This window comes from the organism of the source record quoted next, unplaced genomic scaffold, assembly GCF_019419815.1.
Source record: "Pyrus x bretschneideri cultivar Hongxiangsu unplaced genomic scaffold, Pyrus_bretschneideri_v1 Contig133, whole genome shotgun sequence".
Taxonomy (NCBI): domain Eukaryota; kingdom Viridiplantae; phylum Streptophyta; class Magnoliopsida; order Rosales; family Rosaceae; genus Pyrus; species Pyrus x bretschneideri.
Genome location: NW_025999428.1, coordinates 138,987 through 165,064, shown reverse-complemented (window position 1 = coordinate 165,064; position 26,078 = coordinate 138,987). Strand labels below are relative to the sequence as shown.

Below are 26,078 nucleotides of genomic sequence, written 5' to 3'. Positions count from 1 at the left end.
TTCCCCATTACCACCACGCGAACTGTTTATCAAAGTACTGCGCAACCTACATGATAGGAGCATATTTATGCGCCTTAGTTAGCTAGTTCTTATGCATTTTTGTTATGTTTTATTCGTTAAAGTAGTCTTTTAAGCTACTTTCATGTGTTTTCAGGTTTAAAGGACATAATACATGAAATGATGCAATTGGGAGCTTTTGGAGCAAAACTGAGCTGGAATGTGGTGTATGCAAATGGAGCACGAGGAATGAACGAGGTTGAAGGTCAAAGGAGCTTAAGAAATGAAGAAATGAAAGTGAAGAGCAAGGAAGTCGGAATTGGTAACCAAAGTTTCTAAAGTTGGAAGTTTCTATTCTTGGAGGTTTCCATTGTCGTGAGTTTCTATTCTTGGCTTTGGGCTTTTAGATGACCTAAACCCTAACCTTAGCCCATTTTAGAGCCATTGCCGTGGGCTTTAGCCCAAGTCCTTTCCCTTGCCATGCAAGGGGGGGCATTTTAGGCCCAAATCCATGCATTAAGCCCTTCACCCTAATTGGCCCAAATCCATGCATTAAGCCCTTCACCCTAATTCTTCCTCCTAATTAGTGCATCCCACCATTCCATTCCATAATTTCCATTAGTGCATCCCACCATTCCATTCCATAATTTCCATTAGTGCATCCCACCATTCCATTCACACTAAAATGCCCATTATCCCATTTTTTTAGCTTTTAAATTCAACACCATCCCATTATCCTTTACATCCACTAAATCATGCATCCACATTCACCTAAATAAACCCTAAATTACATCCACTAAACCATCCATCCACCATAATTCCCACCATCCACACCTTTTCCCATCCACCAAATACCTTAAACAAACATCCATTAACACCCATTCTCTTCCTATAAATACCCATTCATTCCATTCACCAAATCATCTCATTTTCCATTGTAATACACAAACACTTCCCCTTCTCCATTTTCTCCATTTCCACTCCATTCCACACTTCCATCCCATCAACCAACCTATCCTTAAACCTTGTGCTACAATAACGAGGAAGAGAAGAGTGCCTAAACGTTCATACAATTCAAGTTTGAGTTGTTGGAATGTTTAGGTGTTTCTTTGATTTCAAAGTTTCATTTTAATTCTCTTTGTTTTATGGAAGAGAAGAGTGCTTAAACGTTCATACAATTCAAGTTTTGAGTTGTTGGAATTTTTAGGTGTTTCTTTGATTTCAAAGGTATGAGGAACTAATCCCCCTTTAGCTAGGGGGTGATTCGAAACTATGTTTATATTTGCAATATGAATTGATTAACTTTCGTTGGAATTTCATAAGTTGTGGATTCAATTTGTTTAACCGTTTGATTGATAACTTATTTATGAATGTTTATTAAGAATGCACGCTTAATTTTCATGCATAAATATGACGCTAGAATATAAGTGATTTTCACCTAATCGTTATGAACTTATATTCACAAGTAGTGGAGGTTGCTTATAAACAATCGCGTTAAATGAATTCTTGGCACGAGTTTCATGCTCATCATAGTAACGAATGCCTCGTCAACACTTATAGTTTTCATAATACTTAATGATCTTTGATTGTATCTTTATTGTGCTGTTCACGTAAAGGACTTTTGGAGAATGTTGTGAATTGCGTTGCGCAAACCCATCCAATTCATTAACTTAAGGAAAACTTGACGGTTAATTTAAGCGGACCTAATTAATCCGGAATGTTGAGTTTCATAATTTATCGAAAGACCAACTGAGAATCAATCTTGTATGCAAGTATAAAATGTGTGGAGAAGAACCCCTTAGCTAGCATTCATTCCATATTTCATCATATTCATATTTAAATTCTACCTTTAAATTACAATTTGTGCATTTAATTTATTTTCGTCAAAATCTCAATCCCCCTTTACTTTAGTGTCCAATTTAGTTAGAAAGTGTCTTAGTTTGTGTTTATAAGTGTTTTGTATTCTTTGAGTCTTTTGATTTGTTTTAGTGTTTTAATGTTTGTTTTACATTTTTGAGTCAGTTTCCAAGTGATTTAGTAATCCCTCCTAATCCCCGGTTTAGAACGATCCCTACTTATACTTATACTACAATTGACAAAAAGAGGGTTTAATTTGTGTGCGTATAAATCTCGCATCACTACATCCCCCATTCCTCGGTGAATCCTTGGAATACATGCGAGAGTTTCATAAGAAATACTCCGCCAATGACTTATACGGACTACCCAAAGCGTGTCAGGAAGCCCTCGACCTCGCTCTCACTTGCCCTGATGTCGAGCAAATCATTCAGAAAACTTCCGATCGAGCAATTAAAGCAAGATTCCAACATATACGGGAGGCTCGGGTACTTGGTTTTGAAGTCGATCCCTATACAGATATCGACACCTCCGAATTACCTTTTTCGCTCGATGACCTTCAGCATTTGCACTATCATTTCGAAGTTTTTTCGGCTGTATCACTCTTTGGCCTCACGGCCGACGAGGAAAAACGGATAGCACGTTTGGATACATATCTGGACACGAGGAACGCCCGTATTGCCTATGAGGAACGAGCCCGTATAACGAAGGACCAACCTAAGTCTTCAACAGTCCCCATGGTCGAGGAAAATAGCCCACCCACACTCGACTTGGTTAATACGTCTCGGATACCGGCTCTTACCGAGGAACTCAAAAGTCTGATCGAGGATGTTCCGCCGACCGATACTATGGTTAGTTCTGCAGAAGACGACGACCACGATCCAATGGGTCCCTCGATCCTCGAACAAATGGAGATCAGTATGGTCCACGTCTTACCAGCCGAATTCCAACCAAGTACCCCCCAGTCGAATTTCTTGGATGGGGATGTGGTCGCTGAGGAGGCAACACAAGTAGATTTCGTCGCAACCGACGACGACCGAGAAACCCGAAGCACGGACAACCTTAAGGCGGCTTTGGCCGAGCTATTTCCTCGCTCCCCTTCGGTTAATCTCCAACACCTGAAGCCGTTATACATCACGGCTCACATCGAAGGATTCCCTATTTCCAAAGTGTTTGTCGACTGTGGAGCCACAGTCAACATTATGCCAATATCTGTCATGAAGGCTTTGCGCCGTTCTGATAATGAACTCATTCCGTCAGGGATTACTATGAGCAGCTTCATTGGTGACAAGTCTCAGACCAAAGGAGTGCTACCATTGAAAGTTAGCATTGCCGGTCGTCAACACATGACGGCATTCTTCATAATTGATTCCAAGACCGATTATAACGCATTACTCGGCCGAGACTGGATCCACCAAACCAGTTGCATTCCTTCATCACTATACCAAGTTCTCATCTTTTGGGACGGCAAATCGGTCACCGTCCATCCAGCCGATAATCAACCATTTGAGACCAACATGATTCAGGCTCGCTATTATGACGATCACGTCGGCTACATCACCCTCCAAGGACTTAACGAGGATGGGCGGCCAACGCGAATTTCAGTGCAGAAAGTGATTGAGGTCGGCGCCGAGACTGTCCAACAGGATTCGGCGAGACTTGGCTTGGCAGATTTAGTCACCAATGCCGATGATTGAGCACACCAAGCAAGAACAGCGTCAGGCCGCGGTTTCGTCAACAATGGAACGTTTGCTGGCCCATTGGTACGCCATTACCAAGCAACCACATTCCGGCATAAATTTAATTGAATTTTTGGCCGAAGCAGATGACGGCCCTGTTTTGTCTCTTGATAAAGTTCGGGCTGCACCGGCCGAACCCGAGGACCATCGGCCTCAAGTCAAGGACCCATTAGAAGAAGTTAACGTCGGCACGGCCGATGATCCTCGCATATTGTTTATAAGCGCGTTACTCCCACCGGCCACGAAGGTTGAACTCCATAAGTTACTCCGGGAATTTAAAGATTGTTTCGCATGGAGTTACCATGAAATGCCAGGCCTCGATCGAAACTTGGCCGAACATGAGTTACGCATCAAAGATGGCTGTAAACCTTTTCGGCAACCTCCTCGCCGATTTTCGACCGAGGTACAACTCGGCATTAAGGAGGAATTGGTTCGGCTTCTTAAGGCCGGATTTATTAAGACCGCTCGGTACGTCGAATGGTTGGCCAATATCGTCCCCGTGTTGAAGAAGAACGGTGCCCTCCGCATCTGCATCGATTTCCGTAACCTAAATCTGGCTACTCCCAAGGACGAATATACAATGCCAATCTCAGATTTGCTCATTGATGCCGCAGCTAATCATGAATTACTATCTTTCATGGACGGTCATGCGGGATACAACCAGATTTTCATCGCCGAAGCCGACGTCCACAAAACGGCTTTCCGTTGCCCAGGGGCACTCGGCACGTACGAATGGGTAGTCATGCCATTCGGCCTCAAGAATGCCGGCGCCACATACCAACGAGCCATGAATATGATCTTCCACGACTTAATTGGGACCATCGTCGAAGTTTATATCGACGATGTGGTGGTAAAGTCAAAACGCCACCAAACACACCTGGATGACCTGCGACAAGCGTTCCTTCGCATGCGCAAGAATAATCTCAAGATGAACCCAGCCAAGTGTGCTTCCGGTGTTTCGGCCGGCAATTTCCTAGGGTTTTTGGTGCACCATCGCGGCATCGAAGTCGACGCCAATAAAGCCCGCGCCATCATTAGCGCCCCACCTCCCACAACAAAGAAACAGTTGCAGTCGTTACTCGGGCAGATCAACTTCCTCCGCCGTTTCATCGCCAATTCGGCAGGTAAAATGAAGGCATTCTCCACCCTCCTTAAACTTAAAGATACCGATAAATTTGTTTGGCGCGAAGAACATCAGAGTGCATTCACGCAAATCAAGGTGGCCCTTTCAACCCCACCCGTGCTGGTTCCGCCTTGTCGCACCAAACCCCTTAAATTGTATTTTTCGGCAGCCGCCGAATCCATTAGGTGTCTCCTCGCGCAAGACAACAATGTAGGACGTGAACAAGCTGGCTTTTATCTTAGCCGAAATCTGAATTCCCCAGAGCTCAATTATTCACCCGTCGAAAAACTTTGCTTAGCTTTGTTTTTCGCTGCATCTAAGCTTCGGCATTACATGCTCCCATCAGTTACGCAGGTCATTGCTCAAACAGACGTAATTCGGTACATGCTCACTCGACCTATCGTCAAAGGCCGAATCGGGAAATGGACGCTCGCCTTATCCGAGTTCAGCCTACAGTACGTACCCCAAAAGGCCGTCAAAGGGCAGGCTCTCGCCGACTTCTTGGCCCAACACCCCTCCCCATACGGTTTTGAAGGAGGCGATGTCGACATCGGTCTAGTCACCATACGCGATAACCATTGGACCATGCATTTCGATGGCTCCAGCACTTCGACTTCGGCGGGTCGGCATTGCAATTCAGTCGCCCAACCACTGACGATGGTATTTTTCTCTGAAGTTGGATTTCCGTTGCACGAATAATCAGGCCGAATATGAAGCCCTCATTATCGGCCTACACGTTTTACATGATCTACGGGCCTCTCGTGTTCTTGTCCTCGGTGATTCCGAACTTGTGATTAACCAATTGAACGGCATTTTTCGTTGCATGAGTTGTACTCTAGCGCCTTATCACACGGTCGCCACATACCTGGCCGAGTCATTCGAACGGATCACGTTTGAACACATTTCACGAGTCCACAATACCGATGCCGATGAACTCGCCCAGATCGCCTCCGGAGCACAACTCATGGGGGGCAAGCTCGGCCGAATCACAGCCACAGGCCTGCAATCGTACCCGGCCTTGATCGATCGGCAAACTCTCCAGCGCACACACGTAATACGTACCAGGGTAATGTCGCTCCCATCCCTACTAGAACGAGGAGACCCCGTAGAAATATGTGCCGTCGAGGTAGAACCAGATGATTGGAGAAAAACGATGTTACGGTACCTCGATAATCCCAACGGGAAACACGACCGGAGAACGAAGGTCCTCGCCACGAATTACGTGTCGTATCAAAATGAATTATATCGCAAGGGCGAGGATGGTTTACTGCTATTGTGCCTCGGCCCAGACGAGGCAGCCCAAGCAATGGCCGAGGTATATGAAGGAATTTGCGGAGCACACCAGTCTGGACGAAAGATGCGATGGTTGCTCCGACGACACGGTTACTTTTGGCCCAATATATTAAAGGATTGCATCGAATATACACGGAGATGCGTATCATGCCAAATTCATGGGCACGTACAGAGAGCCCCAGCCGAATTGCTACATTCAGTCACTAAACCATGGCCGTTCAGAGGTTGGGCAATGGACGTGATTGGCAAAATCACGCCATCATCGGGGGCAGCGAAACACGCGTGGATTATGGTAGCAACTGACTATTTCACTAAGTGGGTCGAGGCAAGATCATACGCCGAATTAACGGCCAAAGAGGTATGCAATTTCGTAGAGGAAAACATTGTGACCAGATTCGGCGTGCCGGAAACGATCATAACTGATAATGGCACTATATTCACGGCTGATAGGTTTAAGGAATACGCGGCAAGTTTGAAAATCCGACTCGAGCAATCTACGTCGTACTACCCACAGGCAAACGGGCAGGCCGAGGCAAGCAATAAAGTGTTGATCGGCATCCTTGAAAAAATGGTAAAAGAGAAACCTGGGTTGTGGCACTTGAAGTTAAATGAAGCGTTATGGGCATACCGAACTTCACCCCGATCGGCCACTGGAACCACCCCTTACGCGTTAACTTATGGACACGACGCCATGTTACCAGTCGAGTTGAGTATAAGTTCGTTACGAGTAATCGAGCAGAGTGACTTGTTCAGTATTGAATATTGTCAAGCGATGCGGCAAGAATTAGAAGATTTAGAAGAAAGCCGAATCAACGTGGGTAACTTATTGGTAGCGCAAAAGAAAATTGCCGAACGAGCGTATAACCAGCGTGTAAGACAAAAAACGTTCGGCGAAGAAGAATTGGTTTGGCAAACTGTGTTGCCTGTTAGGATTAAAGACCCACGATTTGGGAAGTGGTCGCCGAATTGGGAAGGGCCATTCGTCGTTCACAAAGTCCTCGGCAAGGGGGCATATCATCTCAGAGATCGGACGGGTTCAGTTCACAAATTACCGATTAATGGAAAGTTTTTAAAGAAATACTATCCAATTACATGGGAAATGCAAGAGTAAAACCATTGTGTCAATAGCAAAACGACCATTGTATTAATATCAAAAAGATTATTACAAGAACAAATACAAATACAATGATAGACCGGCTAAGGGGTCGAGGGGAGAAAAGTCTCAAGGGCAGCTTTTAGTTCCAGCCACTTCGCCTCACCCAGGATGATCTCGGCCTGCCTGGTCTTCTTGTTAAGCTGCAACTGCTGGACATGCCGTGCACCGGCAGCAAAGGCCGTCAGCCGAGCCTTGCTAGCCTCGAAGTCTCTCTCAAGCTCGGCAGCGGCAACGGACCTTTGCCGTTGAAGGTCAGAAATTTGACGCTGGAGGTCAAATATCTGGCGATCAAACTCAGTCAGCTTCGCTTTTTTAGCTTTGAGTGCCTCCATCTCAGCTCGGCCGGCCTCTTGCGCGACCTTGGCAGCCTTCAAGTCATCCTCGGCTTGAAGGGCTCGCTCGAAGATGTAGAAGTGTTGCCGAGTTCGCTTCAGGAGGTCGGTCAGGAAAGAGATACCCTCCGGGCTCAGATGACCACCGCTGGCGAGGTCATTGAGACACTCTCCAACAGAGTCGAGGCCTTTGCACCGGAGAGCTTGGGAGGCAGTCAGAGACAAGACTTCGTGCAGCTTCACGAAGACTTCGGCTGGCGTGGCTCCCGCCGATTCGGCCGGAGCAGCAGAAGAACCAGCTTCACCAGTCGTGCTCTAAAGAAGGGCATCAAGCTCCACTTCCCACAACGGCTGCACATAAAAGGAGAACTTTGTGAAGAAAAGACAGACGTCGTGATATAGTGCATAAAGGAAAAGGGGAATTGTTTTAGACCTGCCGAGAGGAGACTTCGGCCATGCCCTCTGGGTCATTGCTCGAACCCAGTGAACTTAATGGCCGAGCCCAGTGCCTTAGACCGCTACGCAATTCACGCGGCCGATGGAGGTTATCTATATTTGATGGCCACGACGGCGGCCAGGAAATATAAACAACACCCCTCGGCGCATAAAATTGCCGGTGAAATGAATGTTCGGGCACTTGACATTTTAATAATCTTTTAAGAACATGTGTGATTGGAAAATTAATGCAAAAAAGAGAAGACTTACATAGGCCGAGGAGAATTCCTGCGGAGGAATGGGGAGATCTTCATCCTGTGGGTGGATCGGCGACTCGGCCGTAGCCTCAGGCTCGGCCATGGGTCGCTTGCCGCGATCCGCCGGAAAAGTCGGTCGAGCGGCCGCCTCGACTGCTGGAGGAGGACGGACGGGAGGGGAGCTAACCGGTCGGCGACGACGTTCCAGGGGGATCTCCTCGCTCTCGCTCTCGACATCCTGAACAAAAAGAAAAAATGTTGTGTTACGACCAAAAAACCTAAAGGGAAAGGGTAAAGGCAGAATTGTACCTCCAGGATGACCGTTGGAGAAGAAGGTCCCTCGACAGGGGCAGCCGACTTTCCCGCGGCAGGCGCCACGACCGGCTCTGGAGTAGTAAATTCGCCGATAGGGTCGGCCGTGGCCTCAGCAGAAGAGACGGCCGGAGGAGTCGGGGCACCCGGCAAAGGAGGAGAGCCGGCAGGAGCAGCCGTCCCTGTGGTGTCACTAGGGACGACATGAATTTCCCGGTCGCCCTTCTTCGCCAATTTCTTGACGCGTTTAGAAGGGCGAGGGGCATCAACCTCCGGCTCGGCCGCTCGGTGGGGGCGTTTGGCCGGAACTGCCTGCTCGGTGGCGATGGGCTTCTGCACCTTCTTCACCTTCGCCTTCGCCACCGCGGCGACCACCTCTACCTTCCTCGGCACACGACTTCCTGAAGGGCAAGGTGATTAGTAACAAGGATCAAGTTATATAAAAAAAAAAGGGGGAAAAAGAGAGGCGGAAAGACTACCTTGGGCCGGCTCCTTAGGTTGAGCTGAGGACGTCGACCGAGGACAGTCGCCGAAGATCTTCTTCACCAGATCTTCGGCCGAGGCGCCGAAGAAGTCGCCTGTGTACTCCTCCCACCAGTCTCCGAAGGTGTCGGTTCCCAAAGATTCAGGAACCGCCGGCCGAATCCGGAACTTCCTGCACTTCTCTTGGAATTCCTGGTCGGACGTCTTGCACTCCCTCTCAGAGGAGCCGGTAAGACGTCCCCGACTCAGGAGTGACCGAGAAGCGAGCAGGGGGACCGGGATGCCTTGGAGATAGCCGAGCTGCCGGGCGACAAAATTGGGGTGGTAGACCTCCCAGCCCGCTCGGCGGGCATCGCAACCCAGTGGGAGATCACGAGCCACAACGAACGACCCCCATCGTTGACGAATGTCCGCATCCTCGGACGCGGCCCACGTTGCCGTAGGAAGCCCGAGCGAGGAAGGGTACTCCTAGCGCCGGCACACCAGGAACTCGTCATCCGAGAGGACGTCAAGGCTGAAGAAGTGTTTGAAGACCTCGTCGGCTCGGTGGGGAGGCGCCGGTAGCGAGGCCAGTTGAGGGCCGAGGGCGGCCGTTCGGTAAAAGGCAGGAACCTTCGGTCGAAGGGTGGAAAAGTAGACCTACAACCAGAGTTGGAACACCCAGAGGGGTCCGTTCTGGTGCGGGTCAATCTTGCCAATGGTCGCCTCAGCCAGGCAACGGAAGAAGTTGGCGAGTATGGCTGGACTGAGCGCCAGCGAGCGACCATTGGCCAGTGCCTGGGCCACGGGCATATTCTCCACCAGGCACTTGTTCGACCTGGTACAATAGATGAATTTGTTGTACCAGTAGAAGAGGAAGGCCTCGTGCTCTCCCTTCCTCAGGCCCTCCTCGCCTCGACCGGCGAAATGCAGGATGAGGGTGTTGTAGTTGAAGAAGTTCTTATGGAGTTTTTTAACTTCTTCCCTCGAGGGCTCCCGATCACCCCGGCTCAGTGTTTCGATGGCCCTTTCGTCGAATAGCGCCTTCAGGTCGAGAGGAGAAGGGTATCCAGAAAGGGCGGCGTCAATGGGAAGGCCGGTCGGGGAAGTCCCAAGGATGGCCGAGACGTCGAGGATTATGGGGCCGAGGGGGCCGAAAAGCAAGACCATGGTGTTGGTGGCCGAACACCATAGGCTCAGGGCCGTCAGGAGCAGCTCCTTATCCATGGCAATCTCCATGGTTGACAGCATAATGGCATCGTAGATGCCAAGAGCCTTCCACTCCTTGGAGAAGAATGTGCTCATCCGGTCGACCCAGGCAGCCCAAGCCGTGGTGGTCGAGGGCCAGGCTCCCTGAGGCCGCGCCAGAACCCACTTTGACCAGTCAAACCCCTGCAGCAGGGGTGTTAAACACTGCTCCTTGAGCAGGTCTGTAACGGACGACGGCACTGCGTCTCTGAAGAGGGGACCCAGAATCTGGTGGGTGGTGGCCATGTCCTCTTCAAATCGAAGCGTTTTGACAGTGCTCCGATCAATGAAGTCTTTGCACTTGTTGATCTCCTCGGAAAGTTTCGCGATAAAGGAAGCCATTAGAGTAATCTGGAGGAACTGGAACGATTGCAGAAGGAAGAACTAGAGAGTTTGGTCTGAACGAGCAAGGATGGTAAAATTTGCGAGTTTGGGAATTTCTGAAAGCGTAAGATATGACTAGGGTGAGATGTGGGTATTTATAGGCTTTTCAGATTGAAGATCAAACGCCTGAATTTCGAAAGGCACTGGAATTCGAAAAGTGTTGGTTCAAATTGGGGGGAAATGTAACCGGGAAAGCCTGCAATCATTTCGGATATTTTGGGAATCTGCGAAAATGGGATCGAGGAGTCGAAAATCCAGGACACACGATGGCGTGCGGCGACAGGTTCAATGTATTAATAAGGATGAGACGGTTCAGTTAGTGCACGGTTTCGAGGCCCATGATTGAAGCTTTTAAGAGCGGCGGAAGATTGACACGTGGCCACGCGTTGGGGGCAACGAGGAAGGTGCAATCATGTCTCATAAATATACAGGAATAATGGTCATTAATGAAGTAAGGTCCAAAAAAGCAATAAATGTTTTCGCTTCTTCAAGGCCGAGGCTCGACCAAGAGTTAACAGTCGGCGACCTCAAAATATTATGATTGGGCCGAACAGCAAGATGTGCTCGGCCCAAGGTAGTGACACATGCTATGGGCCAAATAATGAAACCCGGGCCAGCTGGCAGGGTCGGCCAGATCTTATCTTAAGTAGTCCAGATGAATGAGGAAAGGTCGAGGAAATCCTGATGCGACCAGGATTCTCGACCGGCAAGGGATAAAGCTTCAAAAGGAGGAGAATTCAGAATCCCAGTAGGACTAGGATTGTTCGAGTTAAAGGTGAGATGGGACAAGGACTCCCAATCCAAATCAGAATGGGATTCAAGGAGCGAGGTGCTATAAATACGAGAAATTACGCAATAGAAAAGACGTTTCACAATCAGCATACAATTGCCCTGCGCAAAACCTCTCAAACACCTTGAGATTTTTCCTTTTCTTTTCTTGCCAACACACCTTCAGTTTGGATAAACAGCACTGTGGAAGCAACCGGTGAGCACCTTCAGTTTGGATAAACAGCACTGCTGCCGCAGAATCAGCCGACCGAGAAACACCTTCAGTTTGGATAAACAGCACTGCGTCGAGGTCGACCGATTATCTATCTAAGTCTCGGCCGAGAAGGGTTTTCGAACCTTTGTTGGTAGAGGTCATCTAACTAAGCCTTTTCGACATAGTTGGGTGTTACGAGTTGCATTGATCGGCGTATTGGACGCCGAGTGAGTTTATGATTGGATACTCGCAAGTAAGTTTCAGGGTTCGGCATTCCGACGGCCGAACTACGTTTACCATCAAGACATACATCACATTCGAGTATCTGTGCCCATATAGTTTGGTCTCGATTCGGCGTGCTTATACTCTTACGAATATAATCACAGTGACCGAATCAGGGTCCGACGACTTGTGAACTCCGTAGAATCAGTAGCTTTGTCTTCAGGCTATAGAACCCAGAGACCGAGAGCGTTCCTTCCTCGGTCGCAATCGCAAGATACAGAAGTCGATAGCGCACCCAACGCGACATCACATTTTACTCCTCGGCCGAGCTCAGCCGACGAGTTGGCACGCCCCGCATTCAACCGAAGGACGTGGTTAGCTCATTAGTTACTCGGCCTGCGCGCCACGTAGGTTTTGTAATTTTTGTAGTCAACAATACTTTATACAAACTTTGCTCCAATCCTTGAGACCATTGTAGTACAATACTATCAATATATTCATACGATTAGTACTTCATTCATTATGAAGTTCCATTTGTTTAAAATGGATTATTTTCACTTTGGTTCATAACCTAAGTGAATGCACGCTTCTAGAGTCCCACTCTGATGTTCCTTTCTTAAAGGCAATAATACTCTTTCAGTTGCTATGGTTCTGATCCTGGGATATAGTAATATTTTAAAGTGACAACCCATGTGGTTTTTCACCTTTTGATATTTACTCACAAGTCCATACATGTGTCCCTTTTGTGATTTTATGACACATTTATTATAAGGGTTATGAAAGTGATTTTCTATCATATAGTAAAATGCTTCCTTAAATCTTTGATGTATGAATTACTTGACACTCAAATTAAACCCTCGTTTGACAATTGTAGTAGAATGGATAAGTGAGGGATCGTTCTAGACCAGGGATTAGGAGGGCTTGCTAAAACCTTCTAAATTGACTTAAAAACATAAAAACTAAATTAAAACAGATTTAAGACACTTGGGAACAAGGAAATAAAAAAAGGGGGTTTTAGTTTTGACGAAGTTGAAATAAACAAACAAAATGCAAAAATGGACAGATTGTAAACAAGTGTTGTGAAATTAGATGGTTGGTGAATTAGCTAGAGGTTCTTTCTCCACACATGATATTTATGCATATGAATCAATTTCCAGTTATTCCTTCATTGAATTATGAACGACAATGCCCCAAATTAACCGTGACATCACTAGTTAACCCTCAGATTTTCCTTATATTATTGGATTGGATGGCATCATTCGACAACCCAAAACATTCTCAAAAGTTCCCTACATGTCATCATAATAGAGATACAATCGAAGATCATTAAGAATAATGAAAACCATAAGCATTGACAAAGCATTTGCAACTATGACATCATGTTACCCATGCTAAGAATTAAACTTAATGCGATCGTGACAAGCGACCTTCACTACTTTCAAGTATAAGTTAGTAACGATTATGTGAAACCTTCTTAAACTTTAGCCACATATTCATGCATGCTAATTAAGTGTCGACCCTCAATCAACAAACACAAATAAGTTAATCATCAAATAGTTAAGCCAATTGCATTCACGAATCAAGAGTTCATAACCGGAATTCATCAATTCATATCACATAAATTATCATGGTATTGAAATCACCCCTAGCCAAAAAGGGTTTAGTTCCTCATATTTACAAAACAAAGAGAATTGAAATTAAACATTGAAATCAAAGAAACACCTAAACATTCCAACAACTCAAACTTGAATTGTATGAACATTTAGGCCCTCTTCTCTTCCTCTTCATTGTAGCATAAGGCCTAAGGATAGTTGGGTTGGGGGAATGGAAGTGTGGAATGAAGTGAGGAGTGATGGAAGTGGAAGAGGAGTGGTGCTTGGATTATAAGAGAAGGGGACTCAAGGCTAGGAAAGGAATGGAAGTGTTTGTGGTGTGGTGTTGTGTATGAAATGAGATGATCCATGAATGAATGAATGCAAGGGTATTTATAGGAGTAGTGGAGGGAACATATGGCTGTTTGTTTAAGCATTTGTGTGGAATAATGATGGAAAAACAGCTAGGACAACATGTGAAAGCTGGAATTGCACAAGGGGAGCAAAGGGAACCCACGACATTGAATGTTTTGGTGCATGTGTTGCTGATTTGTTTGTTGGGGAAGCATGTGTTTGCATGTGAATGTTGTTTGTGTGAAGTGTGTGTGAATGCATGTGAATTAAAGAATGAATGGTGACTGAAATGATGAAGTAGGAAGGTGGAAATGCATGTGAAATGTAAAGGGAAAAGCTGGAAATGCTAAAGGAGTGCCACGGCATGGATGTGTTTTGTGTTAGTGAAAATGGATATGGCTTCAATCTGAAAATGGGAGAGCATGTGCAAGGCAAGGATGTGAATGATTATGGAGGGATGTGGCTGAAATAACAAGTGGAAAGGTTGGAAAGTTGGAAAGGTGAGTGAAGGCCACGGCAATGGGATAGAATTGGCTGCTAGGATGGATATGTAATGCACGGCAATGGGGGAAGTTTTTGATGATTTAAAATGTGGATGCATGATGAAGAGTTAATAAATAATGTATGTAGGGTTAGGAAATAAAATCATAACTTAAAGGGGGAATGATTAAAGGGTGTGGCTAGAACAAAGGGGGAAGCACATGGAAATGCTTGTGAGTATGCTGGAAATGGGAGGTAGGCCACGGCATTGAGTGTTTGTTTGATGATGATGCATGTGATGGGTGGGAACAAAGGGGGAAACATGCTTGAGTGAATGATTGAATGTGCATGTGGATTAAAGAATGAGTGGTGGTGTAATGATGAAGTGAATGCATGTGGAATTGCAAGGGCCACGGCAATTGTGAAATGTGTATGAATGGAGTTGTGTTGTGTAGGGTTTTAATTGAATTAAAAGCCACGGCAAAGGGAGAATGGGAGAGTGTGGTTGAATGATGAAGGAACTAGTGGTGCATGTGCATGTGTTTTAGGTTGTGAAAGCATGTGGATTAGGTGGAAAGAGGTGGGTGTGCATGTGAGTTGAAATGCATATGTTTAAATGGTTGAAATGTGGAGATGATTATGAGTATGATAAGTGATAAGTGTATGGTTATGATAAGTGATAAGTGAATGATATGTTAAGTGATAAATGAATGATATGTTAAGTGATAAATGAATGATATGTGGTGAGTGATAAGTGAATGGAAGTGATAAGTGATAAATGGACTAGTTTAAAGGGCTAGGGTTTAAGTACATAGAATGGGCCTAAAATAGGTTGGTTTGCATGGCATAATATGTTTGATTGGGCTAGACGTTTTCCATGGCTCAAAGGATTTGTTTGATTGGGCTAGGCCCTTTGTTTGATGTCCCCAAAGAGCATACAAGGCTTCAATTTCGTCCATCCTCTTTGCTCCATGATTAAGCTATCCAATCCATGCCCAAAAGTGCCCCAAATAGCCTCAAAATGCACTTTCTTGCTCCCTAAGCCCTTAGAACCTGAAAACACATAAAAGAAGCATAAAGGACTAAAATAACTAGAGAAACATAACGTAAATGCACGAGAACAAGCCATTTAAGTCGCATGAATATGCTCCTATCAATCTTCAACATTTGAGATTTAATTTCCCCTTATAACTTCCTTGAGATAGCCTTTGTTATATCAATAAGTCCAATTTCAAGTCTATACTTAAAATTAACCGTGTCATGTCTTGTCATTTTTCGAGTAACATCTAGGTTTGATCAAGTCTATCAAATAGACTTTATTCATATCTTGTTGCTCAAATTATGACATCACTCCCATTGGGTTTGTTGTAACTTAGCATTCATTCAAAAACTTAACACTTAAATTTTCTTGATTTGAATGCATATTGCTCCCACTAACTTGTTTTGGATCTATTGACAATCATTGAGATCCATTAGCTTATTAATGATGTCTCAACAATTTTGAGACTATCAACAACGCTAGCTAACACAAGTTATTTAAATGAATCATTTAAATGGTGTCATACACCATTCTTCAAGTTTTAGTCATACTAAGACTTTAATGTAGTCATATAAGAATTATCCAAGTCTTTAGTGAAAGCAAGGCTTCTACTAAGGATATAGAAACTCAACCATTCCTACTAGGTGGTTGATATAATTCTTTATCAAAAAAAACTACATAGAGCGTTATAGTTACATAAGGTGACGAATTCGGATTGTCTTGTTGTTAAACTATATGTTGTGACTCATTTTGAAACTATTCCCTTTTGTTTCATCAACTTGTCCATATGCTTTGTTATTTAGCTTGTTCTCATAAAAGAGAATGATGGACAACTCCCAACATATAACCATTTTATGCTAGGTTGACGAAACCTACATTCAAAGACTATTCTTTAGAATGTTACACAACATAGAATATTGATGTTTTGTAGAGCTTGAGTCTTTTAACAATTAAAATTATAAACTCTCAATAATAGTCAAGTACTATTTTTATTTAGACAATTATAAACCAATCATATTCAAGTTTATATCCAATTTCTCACCTCCCACTATTTCTCATGACTTTAATGAGAAATCATTTCATACATTAAAAAAAAAAAAATGTATAAACGTGGAGTATACGGGTTGAGGACATTGTGTAGTAGCTTTAAAACCTTTCAAGCTCATTTGTTTCACTCTTCACTAAGTTGATGTCTTGTTATTAAGTGACTAAAATCTTTAAACATTTTATTGATTTAGACACTTAAATTTTTGGTTTAATCACTAACACACTTGATATTTTAAAACAATTTTAAGAATGTCCAATTAATTGTTCAAAACTACTAATTGAATCAAGAGTGATCTTGATTATTGTGGTTTAAGTGATAACCATATAAGAAACGTTTTTCTTATTTCTAATATCATTATAATCATGTATCTCATCTAGGATACAACAAGACAATATTCAATTCATAACATTACTTTAAGGAAATATTTTATTTATTAGAAGGCATTCATCACATTACATTAATATGATAACACAAACATTCACAATGTTTAACTTAAAAGGAATTAGCTCTAAACATTTAGAGACTTATTTAAGTACCTTCAAACATTTAGGCATTAATAGTGGTCTTCCATCATATGAAGCCACATAATAAGTTCTTAACACAATAAGAAAGTTTAAAGACAATCTTTAAATGCCTAAACAAACTTCCCAAGTAGTAAGCAAAAACATGGTGACCGAACCCTTCTCCACTCTTTTCTTTGCTTGTTCCTCTTCTACTTAGCTCCTCCACCTATATACAATTATACAAGTGATTAGCACTTTATATCAAATATAAATATTTAGAAGATCTAACAATTAGAATTGAAGATAAGAACATAAACCATACCTTGTGGCTTGTCCTTAAGAGTTGCAAGGTATAACCTGCAATTCCTCTTCCAATGCCCCTCCTTTCCACAGTGGTGGCAAGCCCCCTTGGGCTCCATTGCCTTCTTTTTCTTCACTCCTCTTTTCGGCTTAAGAGTGGGTGACTTCTTCTCCTTCCCTTTGCCTTTGCCTTGCGGCTTAGACTTGGAAGATGATGGCTTGTTGTAGGCTACTGCAGAAGTCCCTACAACGTTCTCTTTCATCATAGTTTTCTCAGCAGTTACTAACATGTTTAGTAACTCAGAGAGAGTACTATCCATTTGATTCATATTGTAGTTCATTACGAAATGTGAGAATGAATCAGAAAGAGAAGCCAATATAAAGTCCTGGGCCAATTCCCCGTCAAGTGGAGTACCTAGGTTCTCCAGTTGTTCAATGAATCCTATCATCTTCAGTGCATGTAGATGCACTGGAGCCCCCTTGACCATCTTGGTCTTCACAAGTTCACAGACTGTGCTAAAGCGACGGTTGCACGTCCCTTCACCATATAACTCCGTAAGATGGAGTATTATGGAAAATGCACTGTCCATGCCCTCGTGCTGTCTCTGTAGCTCCTCATTCATGGAAGCCAACAGATAGCACTTGGCTTGTGTGTCATCCTCAATGTGCTTGTCAAACTTAGCACGTTCATCCTCAGTGGCCGAAGGGTCAAGAGGTATGTGAGGTGGAGCTTTGTCTAGTACGTAAACAATCTTCTCCAATGTTAGGAGAATCTTGACATTACGATACCATGATGGGAAATTGTGCCCCTCTAGGCAATGTTTGTCGAGTATTTTCGCGAGTGTGCTTCCAACCATATCTAAATACATAAACAATAAAATAAATTTGTTTGATTGTTGATTAAGTCACACGATTCGGGTCTTTGAACCGAATGACACCACCCACCATTTTTGGCAAATTCCATATCCCTCAAGATGGAATCCGGGAGATTTCAAAGAAAGCTCCTAGCAGGTTATAGGAGGCTCACTATTACCAAGCCCACCTCGATGATACGATGTCGGCTAGCAAAAATAATAATGAGAGGGTACACTTACCCATTCACAACAACCTCTTGTGATTACCTATCTTATTGGCCTCTAGAGAATAATGCCTCACGATGATACGATGTTGGCACCATTTCTTCTTAGTTAAGTTCTTACCCACCATGACGGTTTAGATAGGGGTCCAAGTATAACCTCACGATGATACGATGTTGGTTACACTCGTTGCCTATTTTCACCACATCAAATGTCTCTAAATAGATTCCTCCTGAGTATAAGCATGCACTTTGCACTCCCCATGATAGGGTGAAGGCGGTGTACAAGTCATAAACGATTGGAGCCTACCATTGTGGAAGGCCACGAAAAAAAATGTTCAAAGCACTCTTACGCTTTCAACTTAATATTGTATTTGATTGAGGGATTTTAAGGTCTCATCAATTTTATTTATTTAAACACATTCAAATAAATTGTGTCCTATTATAACTACTAGTCCAAAGTTTAATGAAATTAGTAGCATACAATATCCCCACTATTCGTTTTCATAAAACAAATCAATATCAAAAACGAATTTTTCAAATATTGGAAGTAACTACTACTACTACGGTTTTTGCATTCCCTTGAAATTGGACTTTATAGTCATCTTAGGCTCTTGGATGACCATGGACTTATTGGTTAATTCAACAACGAGCCAACATTGTTGAATAAGATCTCGGGGAGGTTGTGTCAATTTAATTACGTGCTTTCAATTCAATTAAAACATTTTTGATTGAGCCATTAGAAATGAAAGACAATGATTCATTGCTAATTAGGGCGTTGGACCCATTTAATCTTTCTATCTCATGTCAAAACCCTCTTTTTAATATGTCTCCTTACCAATAGTTAAAGAAACTCTAGTCTAGTACTAGAGGGAATCAACTAACTAAAAGAGATTAAGAAGTAATAAGAATTACAAACCGATTTGTACAAATTCCTACAAATTACACATACTAAGAGGGAGAGATAGATTAATGTCAAACATGATAAGGTCCAATTGAAATAGAAATTAAAACACATTCCCAAGGTTCAAACAATTTGAGTTTAGCGCCTTATTCTCGTAGCTCAATTTTCGTTTAAGGCATAAGTCCATAGTCTCCCATTTTCTAATTACTTAATCACATTAAATGATTAAATGGAATGCAACATAATCAATTAGATTTAGTGCATATGGGCATAATTAAATGATGAGTTTAAACATTAAACAAAATTAAAATCAAACATTTCAATTTTTAAATAGTAGGGGTCTAAATGCAAATATGAAAAAGTTAGGGGTCAAACCATAAATACTAAAAGTAAAACCAAACTTTTCATGATTACAAAAGGACCCTCAAGTGGGAAATCCATTGAGTTTGGCCGGCCAAATGAAGGGGGAGGTGGGTAGGTCTCACCCACCTTGCATTATTTCAACATAAAGAAGAAAAAGAATTCAATTATGCTTGCACTTGATTTTGCTTTAAGGAAATTAGGGAAAAAGTTTTAAAATATCCTAAAGAAGTCTAGGATTGAAAAAACCTTTTGTAATAAATATTGATGATAAGAATATCATCCAAATCCATAAAACAATTTATGAACTTAAATAAAACTATTTTTTAAAAAAAAACAAAACCATGAACACCAAGAACATAACCAAGAACTTCAAGAACACATTTTTCTAGCTTCAAAGTGTGTGTGTGAGGTTCAAAACAAAACACAAACACATAGCCAAAAAATCCCCTTTTGCCGTGCCCTCCCTATGATTCAAAACCCCAAAATTTGTTCTAAACTCACTCTTCATTCATGCATCCAAAACACCTTTTGCATACATATCTTTTTCAACTATTGATTCACAATTTTTCAACATTTGAAAAACAAAAGATAAACATACTTTGAATGAAGAACTAATATGTCAAACATAAAATTAATACCCATATGCATAAAATCCAAAAGGACACATCAAATATAAACCTTTGGCTCTGATACCATATCTGAAGGGAAAATATGAGATTTATGTGGGATTTCTATTGACTAGCATGCATATACAATTCGAGATTTATATACGAAAACAACGGAAGCATGTCAACAATTAATATCAAAGCTCTAGTCATGAAAATCCCCTTCAAGATTCATAGGTTTATTTATGATGCATCAAAAACAATTTATTGAAGAACAAAGTTTAGGAGTAGTTTTATACCTCTTGATCTAGATCTTAGACCAAGGATGGACCACCTCCAAGCTCTTTGCTCCTTGAACTCCTTGAGCCTAGCCTCCCTCCTTGCCTCCTCCACTTTGTTGAGAATGAGTGCTCCTAGGTCCTCTTCAAGTTTCCAAAATTGAAAACCTCTAAAGATCCTCACCCACTAGTGTAGAAAAATGATTAGCTAAAATCCCCTTATGGTGGCCGGCCCTTTGAGTGTTAGAGAGAGTTATTTTCTTTTTTTTCTTTTGTTGTTTTTGAACACCAAAAAAAAAAAACCCCCCATTTTAAACTTTCATTATAAAGTTCCTTTTATAACATAAAGAAACAAGTCAACAATTGACCTTCTCTCTCCCTCTCTTTGGTCGGCCTTCTTAGTGTTGTTTGGGCCTTGGGCTTTTATTATTTCAAGTCATCCAATGCTTGAATAAAAGCCCAATGGGTTTAGGCCCAATGGGCCCAATTAAACCCGAACATTTCTTTAAGCCCAAAACGATCTTTTATCGCTTTTATGATTTCTTTAGACTTTCTAAATTAATCACAACACTTAATTAATCCAATTAATTATTTCCATCATCCATTAGTTACTCACTACAAGAGTGTATTGGTGAACAATCTTTTAGGTTCTAATTAGCAAGGCAGTGAGGTGATTGGCACCAATCCAATTGATTATATTTAATCCATCCACTTAGTGAATTAAAACTTACTTTTAATTCACCTTCTTCTTTGATGACTACATTTAATCATCTAGAAGAACTCACAAGCCATGAGTGACATCTAAACATATATCATGGCTACCCAAGCTAATGTAGAAGTTCATTCGGAGAACCTATTCAGTTGGAATTACAATGTAATTCGATCCTTCTCTAAAACAATACTCTCAATCACATCACTAGGGTATGGATATACTATGTCAAACCCCTAATGTGATTATGCTTTCTTATATGATTCAATTGAGTCGCATAGGAACGTTTTCCTTTATTACGCTCGAGACTTCGGCCGAAGATTCCCGAATCATATCTCAGAGTATTCTTCCTCTCATAACGAGGATCAGAGATTCCTTGTTGATCATTCACATGCCTACATGTTTAGATACCTTAACCCCAACAATGCCGTGGACACTCCAATGGAATGTCGTTTGACATGATCAAAGATCAAGGACCTAACCATTAGACATCTATGATGTCTCAGGTCAAAGGATTACTTACATTATTCCAACCTTCAGAGTTACTTGCTTGACATGTGAGTAGACCTCCATGCAAGTACTCTCGTTCGATTGTGTTCAGTGAACTCATTCCCTTAATGAGCACCTACATATTTGTCTTAGTGTCACTACACGAATGGGATGAGACTTTCCATCCTTCCATTTGAAGCAGACATAGTATGTACCGGTCTATGCATTGTCAGTATCCCTCCGACAATCCTATGACCAGGAACCTTTTTGGACGTAATGGTTATGAGAAGAAGGTCTCTGTAGTCTAATCATCATTAGATTACTTCTTCCATCAATCCATTGTCCATGGATTCATCATTTAGGACATATTTCATTCATTGAGATAGTCCTAATTAGTATCTTTGCCTTCCGATGTATAAGAGTCATATATACATCATTACATTGTCCTGAAAGGTTTCTTCCAAAGATTGACTTTCAGGGCATATTTCCAACAATCGTCATAAGCCACTAAAGCTCAAGGGAAAATTTTATAGAATGGCAATAAGGTCGGTGGTGCTGTATGGCACGGAATGTTGGGTGGTAAAGCATCAACACGTACATAAAATGGGGGTAGCGGAGATGAGGATGCTTCGTTGGATGTGTGAGCACACAAGAAATGATAAGATTAGGAATGAGGATATCTGAGGTAAAGTAGGAGTAGCCGAAATTGAAGGAAAGATGAGAGAAAATCGGTTATGGTGGTTTGGACATGTGTAAAGAAGGCCTACTGACGCTCCGGTTAGAAGATGGGACTACAGGATAGAGGTCCAGGGTCAAGGAGGTAGAGGAGGACTTAGGAAAACTTTGGAAGAGACCTCTAAGAAAAGACTTAGAGTACTTGGATCTAACAGAGGACATGACAGAAAACCGAGCGTAATGACGTTCTAGGATTCATATAGCAGACTCCACTTAGTGGGAAAAGGCTTTGTTGTTGTTGTTGTTATTCTGTCTCTTGTAGGGTACAATAAATTGCTCTCTGAAGTTGATTTAATCATCTACTTAAGGTAGACTTAAATAGACTTTGGAAGTAATTTATTTCATTTTCCTAGAAGGATCTAATTTCCAATTAAAGTGGGAATCTACATCAAAATAGGAAACAATCTTATGTTTCCTAAAGCAAGGGAAGATCTCTACACCTACTACCCTTTCCTACGAGCAGCTCAACAGGTGTGGGGGCATTTGTGGAGCAAAAAATAATCAATAAAATTATGGAGGTGACACGTGGACTTTTGGGTTAAAAGGAAAAAATTACCCTCGAAGTACACCAGGATTCCCACGCACATGCAATAGACAATAACAGCTCAATCAAGGAAGAGTAAGAGGTGATCAAAATGGTATTTATTCAAATCCTTCTCATCAAAACATTATTCAAAAGGTAACTCCCAAATTTCCTATTTAATTTAGGATTAATTATTATGTTAATTGCAAGATATTATTTCACATAATATCTTGCAATTATTCCCCCAATTACACCATATATGGCTGGCCACTATTCTCCAAATAGGGCCGACCACTCCCCTATAAATAGCCCTAATTACAACTAAAAAGCTAAGTCATTTGCTACCCACAAACTCCTAAACACATTTTTTTCAAAATTCTAACTTTGACATTGGAGATTCTTCAACCAAAGTCCCCACCCCATTCATCACCCACCCCATTCATCATGGGCACGTGAGACTTTTGGCCTTAATCTTGGGTGTTACTATTTTGCAGGTGCATTTTCGTCAATGGAGAAGACAGAAATTTTCGTCAAAATGGAGTTGATGAAGGCAAAAGGGAGAAAGCCGAGAGATCAAGAAGGAAGGAGGTTATGTGAGGGATCAAGAGGGAAGAAGGTTATGGGAGGTGTCAACAAAGAGGGTTTGAACGAGCTTCTTGGGACTCTTGAGTGGGATAGTCTTGCAGTTGGAAGTGAGGAGACGGTTGGATTGATTGGAGAACGTGTATTGGAGGAGTACGAAGAAGTCCAAAATCCAGATGATGAAGTTGTTATTTACACACTTGAGAGTGAGCATGTGGAAACGAAGAGGAAGGGCCGGTACACGAAGGGGATGTCAAAGACTATGGGAATGAAACGGGAGGCGAAGAATATAATGGTTGGAGACACCGATTTTTAAAGACGCCTCTTGACAAGGAAGGGTGGCTGTTAACTGCATCTCCTAAACCCTACCCTCGCATACGAACCGCCCTTTTTTTCTTCTAAGTGGCAAATCCGTAAATAAATCAAAATACCACAATTCTACAATGTGAAAATCCTCAACTGAGTCTGACTATGGTAATGGGGAGCAGAAGCCGCCAAAGCAGCAGCAGCGGCAGCAGGCGGGTGAGGGCGTTCAAGCGATGGATGAAGCAGGAAGGGATTGAATGTAGCGACGCCCTCGAACTGCGGGACGACGGAGCTACCGCCGGAGGAATGGGAATCAGTGTCAGAGCCGTCGGCGACCTCAAGGAAGAGGACGTGGTGGCCAGAATTCCAAAGCTGGCGTGCCTCACCATCAGAACCACCGCCGCTGCTGCCGAACCTGAGGCTGCCGAGGCTTTGGAAAATGAGGAGGAGTTGGTCGGGCTGGCGGTGGCTCTGATGTACGAGAGGAGCCTGGGGGAGCGCTCCCGATGGGCCCCGTACCTGGAGCTGTTGAGCGAAGAAGAGGCGGCGGCGTTGCCGTTGGTTTGGAGTGCCCAAGAGGTGGAGCATCTGCTGCAAGGGACGGAGCTGGAGGCGGCGACGGTCAAGGCGGAGAGGTCTGATATGAGGAAGCAGTGGAAGGAGAGCGTTGAGCCCTTGCTGCTCATGCTTCTTAATTCCAATTCCTCCAATTCATTCCAATTCCAGGACTACTTAGTAGCAAGGACATTCATTTCTTCTCGGTCGTTTCAGATTGATGGTTACCATGGAATCGGAATGGTTCCTTTGGCTGACCTGTATGTGAACTGTAATTTCATACATTTCGATTCGATTCAATTCTCAATTCAGTACAATTCAATTCCATTCCTTTCCATTCCATTCCATTCAGGTTTAATCACAAAACCGCAGCTGAGGATGTCCACTTGATGACCTCTCCTCAGAGTAGTCAATCTGACTCTGACACCCCCCAGCAAACCACAGAATCTGCTTCTGCTCCTTCTGATGCTTCCTGCAAGGAGGACGAGGACGAGGACGATGATGATTTGGAAATGACTATGGTGAAAGATGTCAAACTTGGAGCTGAGGTTTCCTCTCTCTCACTTTCATTGTTTCCTCTCTTTCTTCAATTCTAAGTTTCTGTTTTCATGTTTCCTAACTACTCAACTCATTATGTTATTTTCAGTGCTTTGCTTTCCTTTTTCTTTTCGTTTCTTCTCAGGTCTTTAATACATACGGGCCATTGGGTAACGCAGCACTGCTTCACAGATACGGTTTTACAGAGCCTGATAATCCATATGACATTGTCAATATCGACTTGGAACTCATCCTCCGCTGGGGTTCCTCCTTCTCTGGCCAGCATCGTAGAGCAAGGGTATCCCTCTGGAAACGATTTCATTACTCTGGATGTGTCACCCACGACTATGAATATTTTGAGATTTCATTTCATGGACAACCCCAATTTGACATGTTGGTTTTATTGTACATAATGCTCTTACCCGACGAAGAATATTATAAATTGGATCTTGCTATTGCAACTGCTGGAGGAAGCTCCGATGAACCTATGCCTGTCGACATCATTTTTCCAGACAAAAGCCAACAATTGCGCCACAAAGCTGAAATGTTGACCGAGGAACTGTTGCTGACAAAATCTCTTTGTAATGCTCTTTCGTCCCTTGCAGATATGCGGGACAGCCTGTATGGTGCAAATTCATTAGAAGACGATATCAGAGCATTGGGCAGGTGTAGTTGCATAAGTGAGAAAAAGTTGTACCATTCTTTGGTGCTTCGTATCAGTGAGAGGAAGATCCTTCGGAAGCTTCAAATATATGCTGCTAATGCTAAAGAAGCCTCTTGGACGGACAAGTTGAAAAGAAAATGAATGTCTTGGCTTTCCTTTTCGCACTCCCTGTTTTCATGCACTGGCTAAGAGTTCCTTGCCAAAGTGAAGGTATGGAAGTCACAATGCTGTCATGTTGCCGTAAGAGTGATTATTTTTGCTGAATTGGAGACCATTATGAAGCACTTGGGGCAGTACTTTCTCGTTTCCCCGCTAGAAAGCTCTAGCTGAATTCAGTTTTGTGGCATTTTTATAAACCATCCTTTTAAACTTGTCACAGAGAATAGGACTTGGCAGAGCGTTGTTTCTTCTTCTTCTGTCCAAGTCCTCTCCGTTGATTGTGGGTCTGTACATGACTGTCAGTCATCTACAAATTTTGTAGTTACTACAGATTGCTTTCACTTCTTAATTAGAGCACTTATTTTCCTGTGCACTTTGAAAAATCTCCAATATATATGTGTGCGTCTTTCGAGTTATTGATCTTTATAGTTGTGATTGGAATTGAAGGAAAGAAGGATGCATTATGACTGCTCGACGAAACT

General features: G+C 42.9%; 1 protein-coding gene across 2 annotated transcripts; it reads left to right on the top strand.

Annotated features, from left to right (window-relative positions):
* The first annotated feature begins 23,704 nt into the window (after window positions 1–23,704).
* LOC103932012 (N-lysine methyltransferase setd6) lies at window positions 23,705–25,969 on the top strand. Of its 2 annotated transcripts, none has more exons than XM_018643678.2 (3): window positions 23,705–24,496; window positions 24,589–24,784; window positions 24,919–25,969. In XM_018643678.2, the coding sequence occupies exons 1-3, from the start codon at window positions 23,847–23,849 to the stop codon at window positions 25,576–25,578; spliced, it is 1,506 nt and encodes a 501-aa protein (XP_018499194.2). In that variant the 5' UTR covers window positions 23,705–23,846; the 3' UTR covers window positions 25,579–25,969. The 2 variants fall into 2 exon arrangements, with proteins under 2 accessions (XP_018499194.2, XP_048435387.1); XM_048579430.1 differs by having other exon boundaries at window positions 24,883–25,969.
* The last annotated feature ends 109 nt before the right edge of the window (window positions 25,970–26,078 follow it).

Coding starts and splice junctions, on each gene's coding strand:
- LOC103932012 (XM_048579430.1), top strand. CDS start 23,847: ATGGTAATGGGGAGCAGAAGCCGCCAAAGCAGCAGCAGCGGCAGCAGG. Junction 24,497..24,588: donor ATGGTTCCTTTGGCTGACCT/GTATGTGAACTG, acceptor CATTCCATTCAG/GTTTAATCACAAAACCGCAG. Junction 24,785..24,882: donor ATGTCAAACTTGGAGCTGAG/GTTTCCTCTCTC, acceptor TGTTATTTTCAG/TGCTTTGCTTTCCTTTTTCT.